General features: G+C 42.0%; 2 protein-coding genes across 4 annotated transcripts; both read right to left on the reverse strand.

Moving 5' to 3' along the window:
• Nucleotides 1–691: 691 nt before the first annotated feature.
• tal1 (T-cell acute lymphocytic leukemia 1) lies at nucleotides 692–6,381 on the reverse strand. 2 transcript variants are annotated; one of them, XM_031281108.2, is made up of 4 exons: nucleotides 6,115–6,381; nucleotides 4,238–4,786; nucleotides 3,718–3,836; nucleotides 692–2,807 (listed from the first exon to the last, which is right to left on the reverse strand). In XM_031281108.2, exons 1-4 carry the CDS (start codon nucleotides 6,378–6,380, stop codon nucleotides 2,278–2,280), a joined length of 1,464 nt encoding a protein of 487 aa, XP_031136968.2. In that variant the 5' UTR covers nucleotide 6,381; the 3' UTR covers nucleotides 692–2,277. The 2 variants fall into 2 exon arrangements, with proteins under 2 accessions (XP_031136968.2, XP_031136969.2); XM_031281109.2 differs by having other exon boundaries at nucleotides 3,748–3,836; nucleotides 6,115–6,373.
• Nucleotides 6,382–7,694: 1,313 nt separating this feature from the next.
• On the reverse strand, nucleotides 7,695–21,679 carry si:ch211-13f8.1. 2 transcript variants are annotated; one of them, XM_031281100.2, is made up of 10 exons: nucleotides 20,916–21,679; nucleotides 19,153–20,390; nucleotides 17,519–17,591; nucleotides 15,923–16,075; nucleotides 12,886–14,054; nucleotides 11,008–11,155; nucleotides 10,432–10,660; nucleotides 9,792–9,904; nucleotides 9,473–9,654; nucleotides 7,695–8,594 (listed from the first exon to the last, which is right to left on the reverse strand). In XM_031281100.2, exons 2-10 carry the CDS (start codon nucleotides 20,354–20,356, stop codon nucleotides 8,401–8,403), a joined length of 3,465 nt encoding a protein of 1,154 aa, XP_031136960.1. In that variant the 5' UTR covers nucleotides 20,357–20,390; nucleotides 20,916–21,679; the 3' UTR covers nucleotides 7,695–8,400. The 2 variants fall into 2 exon arrangements, with proteins under 2 accessions (XP_031136960.1, XP_035861585.1); XM_036005692.1 differs by having other exon boundaries at nucleotides 11,008–11,158.
• Nucleotides 21,680–21,778: the final 99 nt, after the last annotated feature.

Below are 21,778 nucleotides of genomic sequence, written 5' to 3' on the forward strand. Positions count from 1 at the left end.
TGGAGTCCCAGCACAGCCGGAGCAGAGCACAAGAGAGGTCCCCAAACACCTGGATGCCTCTGATGCTCTCTGGAAGCAATTTCAGTTTTCAGAAATGTCTAAAGAGCCGATGCTGTTGTGGTGGTGACAAAGTCGGCTGTATCGAGTTAAGGAATATAGGGAAGTAGACTTCAGAAAAGAAGCATTTATGTGGCAAAGCAACAACCCATCTGCTAATTTCTTTTTAATGACCGCAGGTTGGTGAACATAACTTTTCCATTGCGTAACTGAATAACTTTCAGGCGGTGGGAGTCTCAATCAGTGTGGCCGTTTCACAATGTGTACAGAGACAACAGTGTGCAAACGAGTGCAGCGGAGGCTGTCAAAACCACTTTCACAATGGCAGGATATCCTGCAGGTCACTGAGCCACGTTAACCTCTACAGGAAGTTGTCACTTGTTGGGAGGAAGTGAGGATACCAGCATCCATTGGGGGAGTTTCATGAGGAGGTTGTGGTTTCAACTCTGTACAGATAAGGTGTGGAACAGTTGCATGGAATGTTATGCCATTGCCTGCCTATAGGAATTTGTCAATTAGGTTATGCAATTTTAAATAAGTGTGAAAAAGGTATAACATTAGTCATATATGATGAAATGTGGCAAAATGCATCATATTATGACTGAATTGAATTATAATAAGACCCACAACATGCTTGAGTGAGATCAAATACAAGGCTTTTCCTTTGTGTGTTTTATTCAGGAGTTTTGTATAAAATTCATTGATTTAACATTGGATATATTTATAGATACAGCTATCATACAACAAATATGTCATTACCAAACGTACAATGTCCCTTTACTGCAATTCATAAAATACCATAGTTACCAAAGGTACCAATATAGGCTACTAGGTCCTGCTGAAAAAGCAGAATAACCAACCACAAGTGAGCAATACGTAACTGTATTAATCAGAAAACTGCTGGTGTTGTTATGATATTAACACTGTGTGTGTGTGTGTGTGTGTGTGTGTGTGTGTGTGTGTGTGTGTGTGTGTGTGTGTGTGTGTGTGTGTGTGTGTGTGTGTGTGCGTGTGTGTGCGTGTGTGTGCGTGTGTGTGCGTGTGTGTGCGTGTGTGTGTGTGTGAAATGCGGCAATGAAGGGATTTATTTGTGTACCTTACTAAACTACAACTGCATTACAGTTTTAAAAAAAAACACTGAAACATTCATATCAAAAGGACTGCATGAGTCATTTCATGATATGACTCATATGTTTTGTACACTTTAAGAAACACTGCATGTCTTGTACCTCCACAGCAAATTTCAAATAGATATATTCATTCTCGGCAGTGAAATTGTTTAACTGTCTGTTGCCGTATTTGGTGTCGTTTTCTCACCACCAAAGTGTAACAGAAGTAAATGGTACCACATTTGATGTACTACGTTCAGTTGCTCGCTTTACATTTTGAGTCCATCTCGTCTCTTCATTCCTCTTTCCTCATGTCATGTCTCCCAAAAGATCATTTTGCTAGTAAACCCATTGACAAACACACTACAGTACATCTTAAACCACATGACTTGAACTCGAGTCACTGTTGTTACATTGTGCAGTGGAATTATAATGCTATTTACAATACATACGTAACTGCATGGGTACAATGGAGTCCAGTCGGTTAATTTAAGGCCTCCAAATGAGGCAAACTTACTTTTGTGTCATTTTTCTAACACATTAAATTTGATGGGCATAAATCTCCAGGGTTTATTCATTGATGTTTTAGTGCCATTTACTTGCAGCACTCTGCAAGCACGTTGGACCTATGCACCATATTGAAATCGCTAGTGAAGCATTGGTCCAAATTTCAATATTACACATCTTTGTTAAGTTTCTCTTGATTGATATTTTGTTTGGTTTTGTCTTGTTTTGTTTGCTTGATCTTTCTTTCTTTTTTGTGTGTGTGTTTTTTAAATTATTTTAGAGTATCCAGTCTTTGGACTTTTAAACCACGGAAAGTTATAATCCGCAGGTCAGTCAAAGACATGAGACATGCAGAATTTACAAGTCTTTTGTTGGATCAAATTCAACCGCTCACCCATCAAACCAAGCTATTCATCAGTGCTGCCTCAGGTGTAGTGTGGAGACAGGAATGTACTCCACTATCTCACTACGTGGAGATTGATTCTCATTCCTACACTGACGACTCAAAGCTAACGGGTCCTGAGCATATCCATCTCTATCTTAGTCCCTCTCATTGTTCTCTTTCAGTCTCAGGGGTTGTGTCCGTGGTCTGTTGGCATCAGCATCATCGGCGACTGGAGCCATCTCTAGGGCGGCCATTGCGCCTCAGATCTCTAGCAGCTAGATGCAGCGGGGGCCCCCGTGAAGCTGTTAGAGTCCTTGGAGCTGGAGGCGAGTCCTGGTCCTCCATAAAGCTCTCAGGACTGCCCTCGGCATCGCCATCAGGCAGGCTTCCACAACTGGAGCCTGGCGACATTGTCTCCAGAAGATCGTCCCTGGCCAAGCTTACCACTGTGTCCTGATGTGGTCCACCCTGAGGGCCCCCCTCGTGGGCCCCGACCCCAACCAGCAGCCCTGTTTCCCCATCAGTTGTGCTGCCAACATTCCTCCCTCCGTCCTGGTCGTCCAGGAGGTTGGAGAGGAAGCTGATGTACTTCATAGCAAGCCGCAGGATCTCATTCTTGCTCAGCTTCTTGTCTGGGGGGTGAGTGGGGATGAGTTTGCGAAGCTCCGCAAATGCCCCGTTTACGTTCTGCTGCCGCCAACGTTCACGACTGTTAGTGAAGATGCGACGTACAATCTTTGGCTGGCCAGCTAGCAGAGGAACAGGGAGGAAAAGAGACATAGAGAGTAAGAAGAAGAGGCATTGATAGGATAACACAAATAATATGAAGTGCAGAACTGAAACCGCTCTGTAAAAGGGTAAAGCAATACAAGTGCAATAATAAAAAAGGAAAAAGTAGCCGCAGGAGAACAGATGCACACACGTTTTGAGAAACATTTGTTCGTAGGAAAAACTAACAAATTTTATTGATAATCCTAAAAAATTAAGATGCAAAATTGTCCGTCCTACAGCCATAGATTTTTAGATGATGGAGCTATAGAGGTTTGCAAAATATAGCCTAGTACAAATGCAAATGCGGTACAAGAAATGCTTGGTTGGGCATACCAAACCCCAGGAAAGGGTGTTGAGGAGACTGTGTGCTCCCAATTCCATTTGCTATGTACTTTTCTATTTATTTAGGTATGATAAAATACCCCACTGCAGGTAGTCATCCTCCCGCCCTCAACAATAGTGTCTTCTAAGCTATTGTCGCCCTTGGAACACACCCAGTCTATCTTAATCCTTCAGCCCACTCTGCAGTAAAACCTTGGCATGGAGGCAGCAGCACCCCCATTCTCCACCCCTGAATATGGCAGTGAGTGGGCAGCAATGGAAAGGATGTTTCAAATTAAAAAAAAACCAAATCCGTCTGAAAAGAGCTTACTTTAATGGCGTGCAGGTACATTTATTTGACATTTAGATTAGCAGCATTCATTTGAATTATGATGTATTTATTCCTCTGGGTTAAAAACACTTTTATTTAATTTGAGTTAACTTCTGCAACAGTCAGATTTGGTAAGCTATAGATCCATGTCAGTGGATGAATGGCAATGGAGATGAGGAAGGGACGTTTAAGAGACTATATTGGCAGAAGGAGGACACAGCAGAAGTGCATCTTACCATACTTATAAAGATCTAAAATGCGCCTACCCTCGTCGAGTTCAACCTCATAAGGCGCCGGGCGGCGCTTTACCCTGTTGCTGGGGTACATGCTGTACTGCTCCGACTCCCCTCCGAGACTACAGCCACAGAAAGCAGACAAAAGGTGCACAGTTATATGAGAAAAAAAGAATTTCAGCATACATAATTTCCTTCATTGCATATAACCCTCATCACTCCCCACTCCATGCAGCAGGAGCACAGACACACACACACACACACACACACACACACACACACACACCCACACACACATTTATATGCTAATTCTCATCGTCATTGATGCACATGTGCTAAATAATGTCAACATAATGGGCTAATTCACAAGCATCTTTTCACACTTCAGTAGCCTATTCCTTCAGGTTATAATGGGGCAGCATCTAACAGCCATCAAACTTATAGTGAACACTCACAATGATCAATGAAAACGTGCATTCGGGAAATGATATGATTTTTTTCCTTTTTCTGTCTCAACCTTTACCTGTTGATGGCGGCGAGAGGCTGCGCCAGGTTGTAGAGCATCGCCCGGGCCGGGACAGGAAACGCGTTTGGGCTCAGTTGGACCATTCGAGCGTCGTCTCGTTGCGGCGGCGGCAGCGGCAGCGGTGGAGGTCTGCGAAGTTCCGTGATCGGCACCAAATGGCTTTCAGTCCTCTGCTCCAGCGCTTTTATAGCGTCCCTCCTGGAGAGCTCGATCACCGGCACTTCCCTTTTCAGGTCAAGGGCGTTGTGAGAGGCAGTTTCCTTGGCAACGCCGTTGATGATGATGCTGATGCTGGTCCCGTTGCCTGAGTTCTGCAGAGGAGCGTCATCCGTCTCCTCAACCCCCTTGAAGCTCCCTCCCCTCTCCCTCTCCCCCTCCTCTCTCCTCGGCTCCTCTTCCTCCTTGCATCCATTCAGTCTGGAGATGATGGAGGAGTCCTCCCGCTTTCCAGGACCGGACTCTAAATCGGGACTTCCAGGACGAAGCTCCGGCTGCCGTTTTTCCATCATTTTTATACCGTCACCACTCGTTCGAGTCCGCTGCGTCCTAAATAAGATATTCCTCGATTAATTTATTGATCAGAACAATATGCGACAGTTTTAATATAGTCTACTAGATAAATAACCAAGCTGTTGCTTTGCATGGAAGCTTATAGAAATGTAACAATCTATTATTAGCCTATAAGCCTATTGGCCTTACAATTCTGGTTCAATGTTTTTTTATCATTATTATAGGCTATTATTACTATTTTCAATTGCAGATTTAATATCTCTAACATAACAAATAGTGTAAGAAAGACTAGACTATGTTAATTCCTTTTCTTAATTACTAGGCCTACATTTTGTGGCAAGATTAAAAATAAATAAATAAATCAATAGGCTAAATAAAGCTCGAATGCAGACATTTTGCCACAAGGGATGATAACACTGATGCTATATGACAACTCAATTTAAAAATGTTTTAATTCTCGTGGATTCTTATCATTTTGTGAGCTGTTGACGGTTTCTTAACGTTAAACCGGCTGGGATGTGATACATTCCTTTTCAATTATTACAACTATTTATCAGTTAAACGTTTTTAAACTTGGACGCAGTGATATTTTTCAAATGTTAACGTGTTATTAACAATGAGCTTTATCTTTGTTTCTTTCTATGAATCTCCTACCCAAAGCTTGCTTGGCCTTCAGCACAGTCCATAACGTCCAGCTAATATCTTAATGTATTCAAACCGACGTTTGAGCTCTGCATAAAGTCACATTCAAATACCTATTAAAAAGCTAATTCGGCTGCTATTAAGAGGTGAAATGATCGTCTTATAGAAAGAGGGTGCATGCCAGGACCACGAAGAGAGCTTGATATCCATTCTTCGTCGAAATAAAATCCCTCCTTTTTTCTGTCTTCAGCAAATCCAGAGATAACCTTAGAAAAACTTGGACCAGATCATTTTCATAGATGTCAGAGTAGGTGGTGCAGCCCAATCCTTGTTTTATGGCGGTGTAGGCCATAGTGCTGTTGTTGTTAAAGCCGAACATCAAAGCCTTGTCATATTGAATACACTGTTAGGTGTTTCCATAGCTAATTTAACTCGACAAATGTCCGAGGAATTAATACATCTTTTATTATAAACGAAAAACAGACCGCCAATAAAAAAAAGCGCACTTTTATTTCTGGGAATTCTCCAATAGGCCTCGCATCCGTTATTAGCCTGTAGACATCCCGTACAGTCTCAACCATCCGATCGGACAATAGCATAAAATATAGGCGAAATATTTCGCACATAACACCAAAAAAATGCAGACGGTGGCAATCAAATTACAGCCTTTAGGAACAAGGAATACGCTGGTTTGAATAAAGAGGTGTATTTTTTGCACTTACCGTTCCAGCCGTGTTGTTGATGTTACTGTGTAAGTGGAGCCATTTTGTGAGTGGGTCATCCATGTCTGAGGTTTTTCTTTTTTTCTGCCAGTTGTGGAGCAGTGTGTGTGTGTGTGTGTGTGTGTGTGTGTGTGTGTGTGTGTGTGTGTGTGTGTGTGTAGCTGAGTTATTCCTCGCCGCATCCAGTGCGCTCCCTCAGTATGGGGAGCGGAACACAGGCCGCAATGTGGCCGAGTGAGATAAGCGCACGGCAGCGGCCTCTTCATTCCCGATAAGCTCCTAAACCCATTATTTATGAAATGATTCATTATTATTTGGCTGTCGTGGGCTATATAGGCTTGTGGAGGGCAAAGCTTAAAAAAAAAGAAAAAAAAAAGCAAACAGGCACAGCGCAACGGCCTGTAACAACGTGAGGTAGTATACTGTAGCATGAGCTATTATTGGAGGTGTTTTAATTCTTTTGATGAAAGAAACAAAAGCTCAGGTTAAGCTGTTGAACTATTTATATTTTCAACAAAGGGGGGGTTTGATAAGCCAATTTATCATGCAATAAGATAACTGATGATAGCAGAGTGCCGTCTCCTTTTTTTTTTTTTTTTGTCCTAAAAAAAAGAGTATATACATTAATCCATATCCATTTCTGCACCTTGAGGCTGGATGTGCTACTGATAGCCTACAACAGATTGCTAAATTGACAAGGGGGGTAATTATGATAACGATGCCTTAATCAAACGGAACACAATTCTTTATCAATCAATAAAAGTAAATAAATAAATAAATGTGCTGTTGCATGTCATGGTTTGTGTTGGGGGCCTTGGACGGCGGTTCCCCCAGGCCCATGGGGACTCATGGCTGGGGGAGATAAAAGCGTATCGGCTCCTGGACGCATCAGATAAAAGAGCAGCACGCTATCAGAGTACATTCAGGACAGCCTAAATGGTAGCAGGTACATCCTAATAACGGATTTTCCACACAGCTTTTTTCTTCTGCTTTAAGTCAAATACATTTATGAATTTAAATAATCGCATAAATTGTGTCAAATAAACTCGTGACATGGCAAAATACGGAGCGCAGGCTGCGTCATTACGGATGTAAATGTGGATGATCTTGCACGTGTTTTAAGCCTAATGTTTAAAGAAAATAGCGAGCTCCGTAATTAGTCACGACCTTTAAACAGACCTGTTGAAGCAGTAGTCACGACCATCATCCCACATCCTGTGCTTAACTACACAGTCAGACATAATCCCTTTAAAGTTTTTTTGTACATTTTTTTAAGGAAACCTACATTGTGCCAATATTTTTGTTGTTGGGGAGCACAGCTCTAGGCTACTTTAAGTCCAAATTAAAGATCCAAAATTTGCACATCAATAGACCTAATTGAGGCTGATTTACGTTTTTGTAGTTGAAGGCATAATTAATGAATGTTACAAAAGTTTGACAAAATAAAACACTTTTTATTAAAAAGAAAAAAGTATCAATTTCCTAAAGCAATAGGTGACACGTGTAAGTAAAATGAAGGGACCCTGCAGAGACCCAGGGGAATATGATGCATTGAAAAAAATATAGGAAATAGCAGGGTCTCATGGGCCAAGATTGTATTTATGGCACATGCTTCCTCAAGTCAATCATCTGAAATAATCAATAGGATTACATTTAAAACGTGACAAACTATAGTTTTAATCACAAAGCATTTACAGTGTCAAAATAAACCACAATTTGAACATTAGAAAAGTGGAGTTGTTACATTGATTGTCACAAATACTTAGGTCAAAATAAATGCAGTCAACCCATTTATTTTTTATTTTGGAGAGTTTGTAAAATAGTTTTTAGGTAGGGTTTAAATTCACATAGCCTACTTTGTGAATAAAAAGATCCCTATTTAACCATAAATAACAAACATGTGCAGAAACAAGTTGTGCTGGATTTTAATCCGTATTTCTAGTCTTAAATTTTTTATTACTATGACAATATATATACTCTGAAATCCAGTTTCTAGCTATAGCGTAGTCCTCTACTGGATCTATTTGGTTTTAGATTTGCCATTTGATTGATTTGTCGTTGTAATCCAAGTCCCTTGCAGTGTCATATTGTTGAACAATAGTTTGCACTTATAGCAAATTAACCTCTAACCCTGTTATCTCATGTAGCCATTTTGATATGTTAAACTGCACTAAAATACACACTGGCTATCCACATTGGGTTACAGTCCATCAGCAGTGTTTACAGAGGTGAATTATGATCCATGGCTGCAGGAGAAATGGCTCTGTGCCATGCCTATCTTCCCAGTCAGCGCTGGTTGCGTCGGGCCGGTACGATCCGGAGAGAAGCGGTGCTTTCCCGGGTCATGAGCCGCGTCACATGGTCCAGACTGAGTCCAGCCACTGCCTCTCCGTTCACCTGCAGAATTTCATCACCGATGCTAAGGAGACCTATGTAGGGGCCTTCGCCACCACCGTCACCCACTTTCTCTACATACACACCTGGGAGGGAAACAATAAGAGGGGAAGAGGAAGGAGGAAGACAGATGAAATAAAGGCGAAGGAATGGTTGCATAGTGTAAGAACGAAGGGGCAAGTAGAATTTTAATAGAGAAAAAAAAGGAAAAGGAAGATAGAGGTTGCTTTTGTGTTTAGTGAATCATACATAACTGTAATAATTAACAAATCAGCTTTACCACGAGTAAAAGCATTAACAATTTTACATTTTAACAGTAAAGCCAAAGGCCAGTTTTTATCTGAAAAATGACATTTCAATTTAATTCTCTTCTATTCTCTTTTTTTCTATTCCATTTTCAAGATACACAACCTATCAATGAAGAAGGGCCTGGCAGTTAGCTAGGGAAATAAAGTAACCACTGAAATGCAATAACTGCAAAACCTGAGTCTACATTTAAAGATTCCCATATTGTGAAAATTGAGATTTCCATGTCTTTTTTATTATAAAGCAGGTTTAGGTGCTATATAAACAATGTGAAAGTATCAAAATGCTCAATCCAGAGAAATGCACACAGCCCGTATTCAGAAACAGTGCCTTTAAATCAGCTGTCAGGACTTCTGTAAGGTTGTTATGTCACAACTATACAATATATAGGTAGAAAGTGTTGCTACAGTGCCAGTACAGTCATTCCCCGGCTGCAATGACGGTGCAGAGATGCAGACAGCGCAGATATGGAAGACGCGGAAAGAGACAGGATGCTAAAACGGGGCGTTTCAGACAGAGGGTGAATAAAAGTATATTCAGACAGACATAAGAAAAATAATGTTTTGTTTTTTTAACCTTAAACATGTGAACATGTTCTAGTAGAAACCCCAAATACAATATTGTCCCCTTTAGAGACAATGTGGATTCAAAAAGTTACCTGTGTCTGGTCGACCTTTGCCCCTTGAGATGACGAAACCAAAGGGACCATTTGGGGGTCTGACGAGCTCGAGGAGGAGGGTCCCATCAGGGAAAGCATGGGTGACCCGGCCCACCGGACGTGCGATTCTGGAGGCAAGTATATCTTCAACATTCAGGGCCTCGAGCTGAGGGCTATCAGGGCTGTAACAGGAGAGATTTAGCTCTCGTTATTCAAAAAGGAATGAAGTAAAACAATGTAGGATGTGGTTTAATAGCATATGTGGGTTTTTTTCTTTCTCTCTGTCTTTCTCTCTACTTTATATTTCTATGCCACTTACCTGGGCGCCAGGCCGTACGGTATCTGCACCTCTCCCAGTATTGTCGAACGTTCTGTTCTTCTCTCTAAACTCTGCACAGAGGAGGCTTTGCGCAGTTGGGCCAGTGGCAGCACCTAGTGGCAAATAAATGGCACTGTAACAAATTGTGTTTTTTCATACTGGAAAAAATTCACCAGTTTGACTTTTGGAAGCATAACTTTTTGGTTCTAACACCCCTCTAAAACTAGCAAGTGTGTGTTTGGCACCACACATACACATTATGCAAATAGATGCTGTGATTGGCTGAAACAGAAAGTTGTTTACATCTGTTTAGTGTACTCTTACAGCTGCCAAGAGGACAACAAGAATGGCTACCATAAAAAGTGTAAGAAAACAACCTGAAATGCATTATCTGTGCTCCCATTGTCAGGCAGAAATGTTGGTAATACTTCAAAGCCTTGGTTGGTCCACTGTGGCAAATAAGTAGTGAAAGGTACTTCAAAGCGGAACTGGAAGTTTAAAGACGTTTTCTCCCTACGGCCTTCCCTTTTTGAGGTAAAAATAACATCTATTTGATGTGATATAAAACCATAGACGATACAGAGCAGCACAGCAGTCTTGAACAAACGTGGCCTGAACAATGTTTGCTACTCTTGCTCACCGTGTGCAGCGTTTGCAGTGAGGGTGTCCTCTGCATGCGATGGTCTGCGATGCTCTGCAGTGGTCTGCGCGTGGGGCTTGGGGAAGCAGAGCAGACCCGGGGGGTAGCGGGTATACTGAGCTGTTCCATGCTGCTGGAGCGGCCTCCTTTCACCAGTCTACCCACACTGTTCAGACCAATGGAGGAAAAGAAGCGACGCAGGAAGAGCTTTGGCCGTCCATCCAGCTTTCTGTACAAATAAAGTTAGACATATATTTGACAGTGATAGAGACTCAAAATGTATTATTATAGACATAATTACATCCCCAACTTAACAAGGGATATAGATTGTTTATGAAGAACTGTAAAATGATTATTTATAACAAGTAAGGGTCTTCATTACCAGAAGAGGGCAGCATTGTCTTGATATTCACAGAATATTTTTTAATAACGACATCCTGTGGACTGTAGTAGGTCAGGGTTTTAATCCCCTAACTGCTACCAGTCTGGCACGCTCAAGCCGTTTTGGGAACAGCATGGTGGGGGCAAAGGATTTATTGCCTAAGCTACGACAAGAGCGTTGTTATCTTGGCTTACCTGGACCCGTCAGAGTTTTCCTCCCATATGGCCTCAGCTTTCAGATGTTCTGCTCTCAACAGCTCCGCTCTGAGGTCCTCAGCCCGCGCCATAGCCAGGCCGCGCAGAGCAGGACGACACTCAGGACCAGAACCAAGATCACTCAGACCTGCTGGTAGAAAAGGATGTACTGAGTGGTTGTCAAAGAATCATTCTCAAATATTATTTATCTGTTCTATCATATTATATTGTATTTTTTTCCTATTCTATTCTGTTATGCAAAGGTTGAAATAAGATTATGTGAATTCCTTAAACTAATTTCAGTTTGTGATATTTGAACTTCTGCAGAAAGTAAAGTTCTAGGTCGAATCAAGTCCTGCATTTAAGTACAATTTTAAGGTCTTCTTTACTTGACGAGTAGTTAAATGTCACTTTCTACATATACATGTACATAATTCATCGGGAATAATAATCCAATAACATAATATTCTAGTCTACATAATGATTACTTTTATATTTAAAGTGACTATATGTAACTTTTAAATATTTCTGAAACTGTGTAATGTTCCATCTGATGATCATAAATGACCTGTAACAGCAAACAAGACTAACAGTGAAAAGAACGCTATTTTTATATAGTTTTTATCAATGCCTCTGTCCGGGTCGCAAATTTTTTTTGTTGCAGGATGGTAGGGGAAGAACCCGCCCTACTCTCCCTCTGAATGGCTAGTACTCATTGCCTGCTCTGGTGGGATTGGTTATATTTAGGCAAGAGGCGTGGGATTGGTTATGGGTAGGGTAAGAATGTCAGGGTTAGCCAATCAGGGATGAGTTCCCTAATGAATATTCATGAGTCTTCCCCTACCATCCTGCAAAAACAAAACTTGCGCCCGGGTCCGATTTTTCCCGCAAAGTCACAGAATGATTTACGGCAGGTAGACGGCGCTACAGTAACACATTCAACACAAAAAAAGCCTGTGTTATTGTATCCAGCCAGGTAAAAGGTAGCAGGAGATGTCTTAATGTAGGCCTAATTGCATTTAAATTTTATTTTAGAAGTTATCTGCTGTAGTTATGGATGTTACTGGGGCAAAGAAGAAAATGAAACAAAGAACAACTAAAAGCTAAAAGGGAAAGTGAATGACAACGCACGAAACAGAGTCAATCTCGGTCGGGCTTTCAACAGATGGAGACAATTACAGGTTGTACGCTAGTAGCCGACATTAAATTATGCCGTGTTTGTTTTGGCCTACTATTTTCACTTGTGCCCCTGTACTTGTGTAAAGCGTCCTTGGGTTTCATGAAATGCGCTATATTAATCAAAGTTATTATTACGTTGGCTGCTACAACTCGTATTGCTTTGGCTCGTGACACAGTGACAGTGATACCCGGTTTAGCTCACAAGACATCCAAAGTAGGCTAAGTTACCATATGCTACACTTGAAATGCAACAATGCATCTGCAACATTTTCTTATTGTAAATGAATGATTATCTGTCTGAGAAAAACATTCATCGCAACTACATGACCTCCCTGTATCGCTATTTCCTAGACCTTCATGACAGCAGCTGTGGTAAAAACACTACCGCTTTTGTCCAAAGGGGCCACTGAAATCAACACAAACTGAATGTTACATATAGCCACTTTATACATTTTGCTGCTTATACTTAATTAAATGCACTTTTTACTATAGGTTACTATTAGCATACAGTGTTTTTATAGTGGCATTGCTAGTCAAGAATAGAGTACTTCTTTCCAGAATAGTAAATCCTCTCATATGAATGAACAGTATTATTTTATGACGTAAATTCCAGAAACTACAGGTACTGAAATCTCTATGTGACCTTCCAGGGGAAATTAAATCTATCTATGGCTCTACTCATCCTCAATGACTACTCACCTGCGCCATCTGGAGTGGCATCCCAGACTTCAGCCGCTGGTAGGTCCGTGGTCCGGGGTGGGGAGTACCTCAAGGTGGAGGGCCTGATATAGGGCACTGAGTTGCTTGTTGCAGGGGTCCCTTGGGCTACAGCCACTGCACACTCCCTTCTTGCCTCTGGAGAGTCCAGGAGAGCAGAATGCTGGGGTCCTCCCTCACCTCCCTGATTTGAGGTAACCTGGAACTGTACTGTGGACTGACCTGCAGCGGAGCGGTTTCTTGAACTTGACTTCAGAGCTGACTTTATAGGCAGCGATGGGGGAGGTGATTCCCTCAATCCATCAGATGCCTCCTGCAAACGGGACTCCAGAGCGACGGGGCTATCTGGGGCGAAGGACACAGCTCTGCTCAAGTTCAGCCTGTTCCTGGGATTTGAGTTACGCCGCTGAGCCCAAGACGGACCGTAAGGGCCATGGCCAGACTCCAGCCGACTTTCTCCTTTCCTGCTCCTTCTCCTAAGTTTCCCAAACCCTGATGATTTCCACCCTGTGCTGCTCTCTTTATTTTCCCCTAGCACGAAAGCGCCGGCAAAAGTGACAGTTAGAGGAGCTTTAGGACGAGTACTTGCCTCTGGCTTGTTATGAGGCACCCAGCGAGGAGCCGCCTTCACCCGTGGGTCCTCAGGCTGCTGTGGCTCAGTGTTTTTTTGCTCTGACGGTAATGAGACAGGCTGAGGCTCCCTGACTACAGAGCCACATGCCTCACATTTCTTCACCAGCACTATTATCTCTTTAATCACTGTTGTGGGTTCACCACTGACACCCACAACTTCTTTCTTCTGTGAAGGAGGCATGGAGACACTTCGATGGCTTCTGCTCCTCTCTGAACCACTACTGCTAGAATCTGTATTACTTTCTTTACTCTTGGACTTGGGCAAGCCAGGCCTGCTACGCTGTCTCACTCTATCCAAGTACCGAAACTCTGCTTCTTTCTCCGATTCGTCCTCGAAGCGCACCCGTGTGGGTGAACAACCATACCGTCTGGATCGACAACCTTGGTCACCGGGGGAAGTGTCTCCTTGGTTGGGGACGAGGAAGGGACCAGATACAGTTTGAGCTGCATGATCTTCTTTGGTTTGAACAGCTTTCTGCACTGGCGTTGAATTGGTAGACTCAACTTGCTGTTTCTCTCTGCAAGAAATTACACGGAAGTGCATATTACAGACATTTTAAAGCAACATATTTTGTCTATAAGAGAGTTACACTTGTGTTGAACTAACTTGTAAGTGAGTATCTTATGAAAGTGAAGCAAAATTGAAAATTAAACTGAAACTGAATGTCAGCCCACTCTCAGCAACAGACCAGGTAGATAAAAGACCTCTTCAAAATAACATATATATAATAATTGTTGGTGATTAAATAAACAAATGACACGATAAATTGCAATGAGACATACAGTACATGTAGTGGCTACAGGTAGGTTTGCTGCACAGTCAATGTAGAATCCAATGCAAATGCTTCTAGTTCAAAATTAAGGGAATGCATCCTGCTGATATACTGTAAGGTAGCCTGGCATTGCCAGACTAATTCGCAAATGCGTATGCATCAATTTCCAAGGAGCGTTATCAACTGTGCAGACCAAAATGCCTACCATAGACTGTATAAAATAGCTCAGGACGCAATTAGATCACAGCAACGAAACAACGTAGCATATGCAGGTTGAGGAGGTGCTTACGGTCCGTTTTGAAGTAGGAAAAAATAATCGTGGACGAGTCACAAACTTTATCAAATTACAACTATACAATAGCCTACACTAAAATGTGTGTCTGAAAACATTTTAGGCGAGGAATAGGCAATACAGTAACAGAATTTTGATTCATATTTGATCAGTGCTGACTAGTTTGAATTTAGTCTATATCGACGACGTTTCATTTCCGGGATTGTTCCGGTGCCCGCCGTAAATTCCGACGGATGTCCCTCATTTTGGCCGGATGTCTGTCACCTTTCGCTTTCTTTGTGTTGGAATTTTAAACTCCGGTGGATTTATGAGGACTATGGTGTTCTGCTCCTCAGATCTCTGCAGGGTAAATCCAGACAGCTAGCTAGACTATCTGTCCAATCTGAGTTTTCTGTTGCACGACTAAAACAACCTTTGAACGTACACATGTTCCACCAAAACAAGTTCCTTCCCGAGGCTATTTTGCAGAGGCACCGTTGCTCCGTCCGGCCATAAGAGCCACCCAAGCTGATTGTGATTGGTTTAAAGAAATGCCAATAAACCAGAGCAAGTTTTTCCTCCCATCCCGGAATGCTGTGTGGACTAGCCAGACCCTCCTCCGCAATGCTATGGAGGAAGGTCTGACACTGTGAGTCTAGTTTGAAATTGATCCAAGTTTTGTAAGCCTGGTAAGTTGCAGTAGAAGAAGAATGCCAGTTATGTTCAGTAACTACATTCAAGCATGACGCTCCTCTGTCAGTCATCATCTTAAACCGGCCCCACATGAGGTAAATAGTTGTGATTGGTCCGCCCAGAGCCTGGTCGGCTGTATTTCTGTCTGAACAGGGAGGAGCCAGACGTATCTGCCAGAGCAAATGAAACATGAGCAGGGCAGATGTGTCTGCTTCCCAGGCTAGATATAAGGGGATTTCAGCAAACAAAACTGTGTGACGTATACACTATTACATGAACAGAATGACACCAAACATTTTCTCAACATTGTAATTACAAAGCAGGTCAGGTTCCAAAGCTTCAACTTATTTTCAGTTATGCAACATTAACTTTGCTAAAACATGCCACGTGCAAGTGAAGACATGCAGAGAGGAAGATGAGGATGGAAAGCTGAGGGATAAACAGATAAAGGAAACTAAAAGACAGAGACAGTGATAGCATCAAAGCATCTTACATAAAAGTTATTAACTTGTCATAAATGGAACTTGTTATCACACCACTGATTCTGTGGATGCAAAACTGCACAAACACAAGTGGGACATTCGCAGTCTCTAACATCTAACTTGTGAATATGCCAAAGAGGTCATAGCCCATGTAAGTAGATACTTACACGGTGGATCGCTGATCAGAATGGGAGCGCCTGCAAGGACGATCGCCTTTAATGTGATTGGAGCGAGCCTTGAGTCGTGCTCGCTCCAGAAGAAGCTTGGCTTGCTCATGTCTTGGGCTCAGAGGATGTTCATCACTGATTACAAGAAGTGACCTGATGATCGAGAGAAAGATGAAATTAGAAAAAAGAAAAAAGAATTTAGACAGTGAAAACAGCAAGGGAATGTATGGAGTTGAATGTGATGGTTATATCGCCATCTGTTTGAGTGAAATTTTATATCTGATGAAGTCTTTACATGTGCAAAGCTTATGATGTGTTGTGACATATCCAGCAACATCATATTCCCCGCGGATTGACTTAACATTGAGTAAATCAAGCTGCGTGTCCTAAGCTGTTTTATGTAATATAGACTGGGGCGTGGCATTGGCGGTGAGCAGCAGAGAGAAACGTCATCCTTCCATCTATCTCTAAGCTCTGCATTGTGCTTCATCGTCTCTAGTCGTCTTTATCCCCTGGCCCAGTGATAAAGATAGCATGATACACCAGCCATGTGGATTATCCTTGTAATGGACTGAATGTGATTCATTCTCTCCTGCGTGTCAGGAGAAGAACATAATGTGTTTCCATAGATTATTGTTTGTCATGTAATTTTTTGTATCCCAACAAACACGGTATAATTAGCAGCCTGTTTTGGTACCTCATGCAGCTGTTTTATTCTGCAGTTAATAATGATGATGACCTGCACTCTATATGCACTCTAATGCACTCTATAATAATAATAATAATAATAATAATAATAATATGGCCTCTAAAATATTGCCACCATTGCAAAAAATAAACTGAAAACCTGATCAAGTAATGAGCCAAACTTTATGTTTAACAAATTTATTTATCTATCTATTCATTTTGTTTCACTTACTTAAAATCAAATCATGGCTGGAAGAAATAGTCAAACTTTCTCACCTGGAGAGAATACGGTTCTCGCTATCAAACAAACTGAAACACTTCAACAGAATTTGGCATCCCCTTCTCCAATACACTGATAACTCAGACTGAATAGTTGTATAATACTGATGACTCCGTTTGGAGTTACATGATGTAAAGTCCCGGGAAAGGTTGGTGAGATAAGGGGGTAGCTGTGTATATGTCATTTTTTTGTTTTGTTTTTGTTTCTAACTCTAAAGTGAGGACAAATTTGTAACACAAAATGTTTTTTTATGACAACCCTTAAACTATGACAATTTTGTCTGGGGACTCATCCACAATGATTACAAGGTTTTAAGACTTTATCTCTACTCCCAAAGTATCATAAATACACAAAAGTGAATATGTGCTTCATCAATATACTGTATTTGATATTTATATTTCTTTCTGAATATATTCTATTTGTATGAGTTGTTTATGATATTGTTGATACTGTTTATATATTTGTTTGAAACTCCAGCAGCTTCAATCTAGTAAAAATACAATAGACTCTAAATTCCCACAAGTGTAGCTGTAGAGTGGAATTTATAAGGAGAGGCTATAAATTGTGCATATAGGATTACCTAGGTTACCACCCCTGCCAAGTACATAAAGAAGCTTTGAATTGCTCACCTCAAATATGGTTCAAGTTCTTGAGCAAGAATGGCTGAGTCTGAGCTGTCTGAAACCCCATGGGCACCTGGGACTGGCATAACACAGAGAGGAAAAGTACATATCACAGCAGATCTGATATGAATACAATGTGGATGTAAAAGCTTTAAAAGTGATCCAAAGGTTTTATGCCCACAAAACATGGATTTACTGTCATTGTTTCCCTCTACATTTAGCTAACCTAGTGTATTATTCTAATTTAGGGTTCTGTTCCTATTAAGTGTCTCATGTAGTTGCTTGGGAAACACTACTGCCACGAAAGCCATCAGCTATAATGTAGTCTTGCATTGCCAGACTTATCTCAACAGCGCTGTGTCAGCGATGGAGTATGGTCTGGCTACACAGCCTATCTATTCTGGGATAAGAGAAAAAAAGGCTCTGGCTTGTTTGTATTTCTTTAAACCAATCACAACCGTCTTGGGCGACGCTAAGCCCCTATAGTGGAGATAGTGAGAGGGGAGGGGCATCCGGCATCGGCTTTATCCCAGCAATGTACATCCGTTGTGCCAGCAGGGACATGTTGGTATTAAAATAATTGGGTCTTAGTAAGATCACAAGGATTTTCATAAACCTTCATACCATTGCATCCAGTGACAGTCTCATAGGTTATCCCTGACTGATCCTTAATGTCAGTCACAAAAACAACACAGGTTACGCAACCGCTGAAAGACAGATAAACGCAGATTTCCCAGAGACAAGAGGGAAACATCACCTGATCATCATGGATTTACCCATCTGGATTGCATTGACTGCATTATTATTGACACACTCAGACACGCACACGCGGGACACATATACAGTATCACAAATACATAGTATGGGAAAATACAAAGTCTGTCATTTAACATGACTACAAAGACATCCATTAGCACACAGATAGAGCTACAAAAGCAGGGACACTTCCCCCACCGCTTTGTCTGCTAATAATAGCAACATCCTCATGCACATCTGCACATCTGACATCTGTTCAACATTGGGAATCAGCCAGGTTACATACAGCATTTCTATAACATCATCGGTAGACAGACAAAGGCTTACATAAGGAACTTTGAGTGGTTGCGAAAGCTGGCAAGTATTCTAAACAGACAAATATGTTAAATTTTTTTGGGAGGGATGAATTTCCTGTCTCCACTCTGTAACAGCAACAGACCACCTGACCAGCGAACAACATTTACTACATTGCCCAAATTAGTGAAAAAACTATGACTGTTTAAAAAGAATAAACCGAATCTTTCATTTAACATGTGTGGACTGTTGTCTAACGTCTATAAACATAGAGGTATGCCCCTTTCTGCTGAGTTTTTGGTTGTTTTATTTTAACTTACACAACAGAATGTAATAGATTGTTACGGCTCAGAGTCAGACAGTTTAATGTCACAGTCAGAGGCTTTACAACACGTTGTCAGCAATCTTTTATGTAATGCAATCCTTTTATCAACAAACTCAAGATGAGGAGGGGGATCTTATCTGTGACTCGGCCCCAAGTTGGTCTCTGAAACCCTTTAGTCAAGCTTTTTTTCAAGCCTTATCTATTATACTTATTTATTTGCAAAGTTTTCACATTTAATACATACCATTTTCCTTAACAGACTTACCTTTACAATCCACTCTGCATGTCGTGTCTCCATAATAGCCGGGACTTTCTCCCTCACTCTGCTCTTTCTCCTCTCTGCAGTTTTGTTGTCTTTCCCTTAACTTTTCATAAGCTCTCTGCTTCACCTTCAATTTCTCATCAGCAGAGAGCAAATCACTTTGTGAAGACATGCTCTCCCAGCTGTCTGAACTGCATAGTCCTTTGGCTAGGTCAGCATCTAACTCCTTCTGCTCACACCTGTCCAGGTAGCACTCCACGCTGTCCGAGTGTTTGAATTCTGAGGATGCTTCACTATCATCCACCACAATTCCCACATCGCTCCTGGTGCATCTTTCGGCTGGTTTAGACTTCCTTTGAGGCTCTGCCAGTGCTTCTGTCTGAGTATGGTCCTTCAAAGGTAAGGTGGTGGGTGTGTTGTTAGGACCAACACCATTTAGAAGCAATGTTTCAGGGCGTGCCACTCTCCAGAAGCCCTTGGGTGGTGCCCAGTGTCTGGTTGACGTGGAAGACGAGGAGGAAGAAATGGAAGATGTTGTAAAAGCAGTGGAAGCAGGAATGGAAGAGAGCACAGGTAGAGGAGGAGGAGGAGATGGGTCATCCTTACTGCTGCTCGAATTATCAGACAGAAGACTCTCCAGACTGGTGCCCTCCCCAAGCCCACAAAGCTGGCCTGTCAGAAAACTGACCTCGTCCTCATTTCTCTCTGACCTCTCGTCCTCAGCTTCCTCTCCCTCCTCAAACACCTTCTCTCCTCGTGCTTCAGCTGGAGGGCTGTGGATCTGGAAGCTGACTTGCACCTCTACCTCCTCCTCTTCATCACTACTGCTCAAGTTCTTTGCAGCACCTGATCGCCACGAGAGGGCAGGCAGAGATACCGGACCCTTTCCTCTGGGTCTCTGTCTGAGAAGGACTTCGGATGAAATCTGCCCAGCTGGACTGCTCACTAAGACCTCTGTTTCCAACCTTTCTCTTTCTTTCTCTCGATCTCTCCCTCTTGTCCTTCTCTGTGTGAGTGACTTTACCTTGGTCTGTAGTGCGTGCACAGCAGAACTCTGAGGAGGGGGAAGTTGGGTGCTCAGAGAGGGTGCTGGGAACACAGGTTTAGGGACAGGGCCAGTGATGAGTCCCCAATTAATGGGAATCCCAGTAGGTAAAGGGGAACTGGATTTTGCTTGGATCTTATCAACCACCTTCTCTTCCTCCATTGGCCGGTCATGCACAGAGTAGCCCAGACAGATCCTATAGATAAAAAAGGGAGGTTTTGTATATGCATGAGGACAAAACCATGTCTCTTACATCTTTTCTACATCTCTGTTACCAGCTACTTTCTATCTGATCTGCCGGGTGAGGAGATATGTAATGTGGATTCAGTCATGTTGACTTATCCACTGATTACTTCGCAGTGCACAGGATAATCCTCTAGAATGAAAATAAGCAACTGCTGCCTGCAACTGAGCCCCTGCACAAAAAAACAAGTTTGTTGTCAAGCAAATTCAACAATATGCATGAAACAAAACTGTCTCTATAAATGAGTTAGGCCTATTCAATTAAAAAGCAGAGAAAAAAATAATTATTCAGCCTTAAGAAATTTACATATTCAAAGATTGTGTATCATATAGGCCTACCGTAGTTCATAACACATCGCAATAGGCCAATACAACATGTCATAAATATTATGAACAAAGTAACCTTCAAAAGACATTCACTTAAGCCATATTTAGTTACATAAATGGGCAAACATACACAGTGAACAGTGTAGGCTACCTGAATATTTAGTGAAGATGGTGTCCTTTAAAACAGAGTTCCAGCGTTGACCATGGTAAGAAGGTTATCATATAGATTCTGGTGGAACTGAACAACTGTAAGTTAGCCTACCATCCATTCTAAAACCTGCGCCAACCGTACAGATATGCAGCGCGCATCCTCAGGTCGGTCGCCAACATACTCGAGAAGATGGAGAAACTTTCATCTTCCGATAAAAAGGGAAACCAAATGCATGCACCATCTCTCAATGTTTCTCCAGATCCTTGTGTTGTGCTTCCACTCACTGTCTACACTGCTCCTGGTCCAGGCAGTGTCAGGCGAGCCAGCGGCATCTCAATCATGATTGGTCCGGTAAATCCCTTCAGAAATCAGTGGGATTAGACAAAAATGGAATACAAAAAAATGCCTGCTTTAATTTTGTCCATTTCCAAAGAACCCGTTGCAGAGCGAGCTCGTTGCGTAAGTAGGCATCCAGACACATACACACACACATACACACACACACACACACACACACACACACACACACACACACACACACCCCGACCCTGCACACATGCAGTAGGCTAAGCCAATGACAAAATACAAAAATGGGCTTCAGCGAGATACCTACAACTGTCATTCCTGAGATAGTTGGATGGTTCTAAAGATAGGCTACAGTAGGCATAGGCTACGTGTTTTTGAGAATATAGCCTTATTTTAAATCGTAAAAACATCTGTCGGCTGATTCTTATTTGTCAATACCTCATCCCTCCCTCTATCTCAGTTCATTCAAATATGTCTCTCTCTCCCTCTATTTCTATCTCTCTCTGATTTCATACACGCTTGTGCACACACACACACACACACACACACACACACAC

Source organism: Sander lucioperca, chromosome 9 (assembly GCF_008315115.2).
Source record: "Sander lucioperca isolate FBNREF2018 chromosome 9, SLUC_FBN_1.2, whole genome shotgun sequence".
Lineage (NCBI taxonomy): Eukaryota > Metazoa > Chordata > Actinopteri > Perciformes > Percidae > Sander > Sander lucioperca.

Coding starts and splice junctions, on each gene's coding strand:
- tal1 (XM_031281108.2), bottom strand. CDS start 6,380: ATGAAGAGGCCGCTGCCGTGCGCTTATCTCACTCGGCCACATTGCGGC. Junction 4,787..6,114: donor TCAACAACACGGCTGGAACG/GTAAGTGCAAAA, acceptor TATCTTATTTAG/GACGCAGCGGACTCGAACGA. Junction 3,837..4,237: donor CCTCTCGCCGCCATCAACAG/GTAAAGGTTGAG, acceptor CTGTGGCTGTAG/TCTCGGAGGGGAGTCGGAGC.
- si:ch211-13f8.1 (XM_036005692.1), bottom strand. CDS start 20,356: ATGGAGGAAGAGAAGGTGGTTGATAAGATCCAAGCAAAATCCAGTTCC. Junction 9,655..9,791: donor CCGTACGGCCTGGCGCCCAG/GTAAGTGGCATA, acceptor CTCCTGTTACAG/CCCTGATAGCCCTCAGCTCG. Junction 8,595..9,472: donor CAAAGGTCGACCAGACACAG/GTAACTTTTTGA, acceptor TTTCCCTCCCAG/GTGTGTATGTAGAGAAAGTG.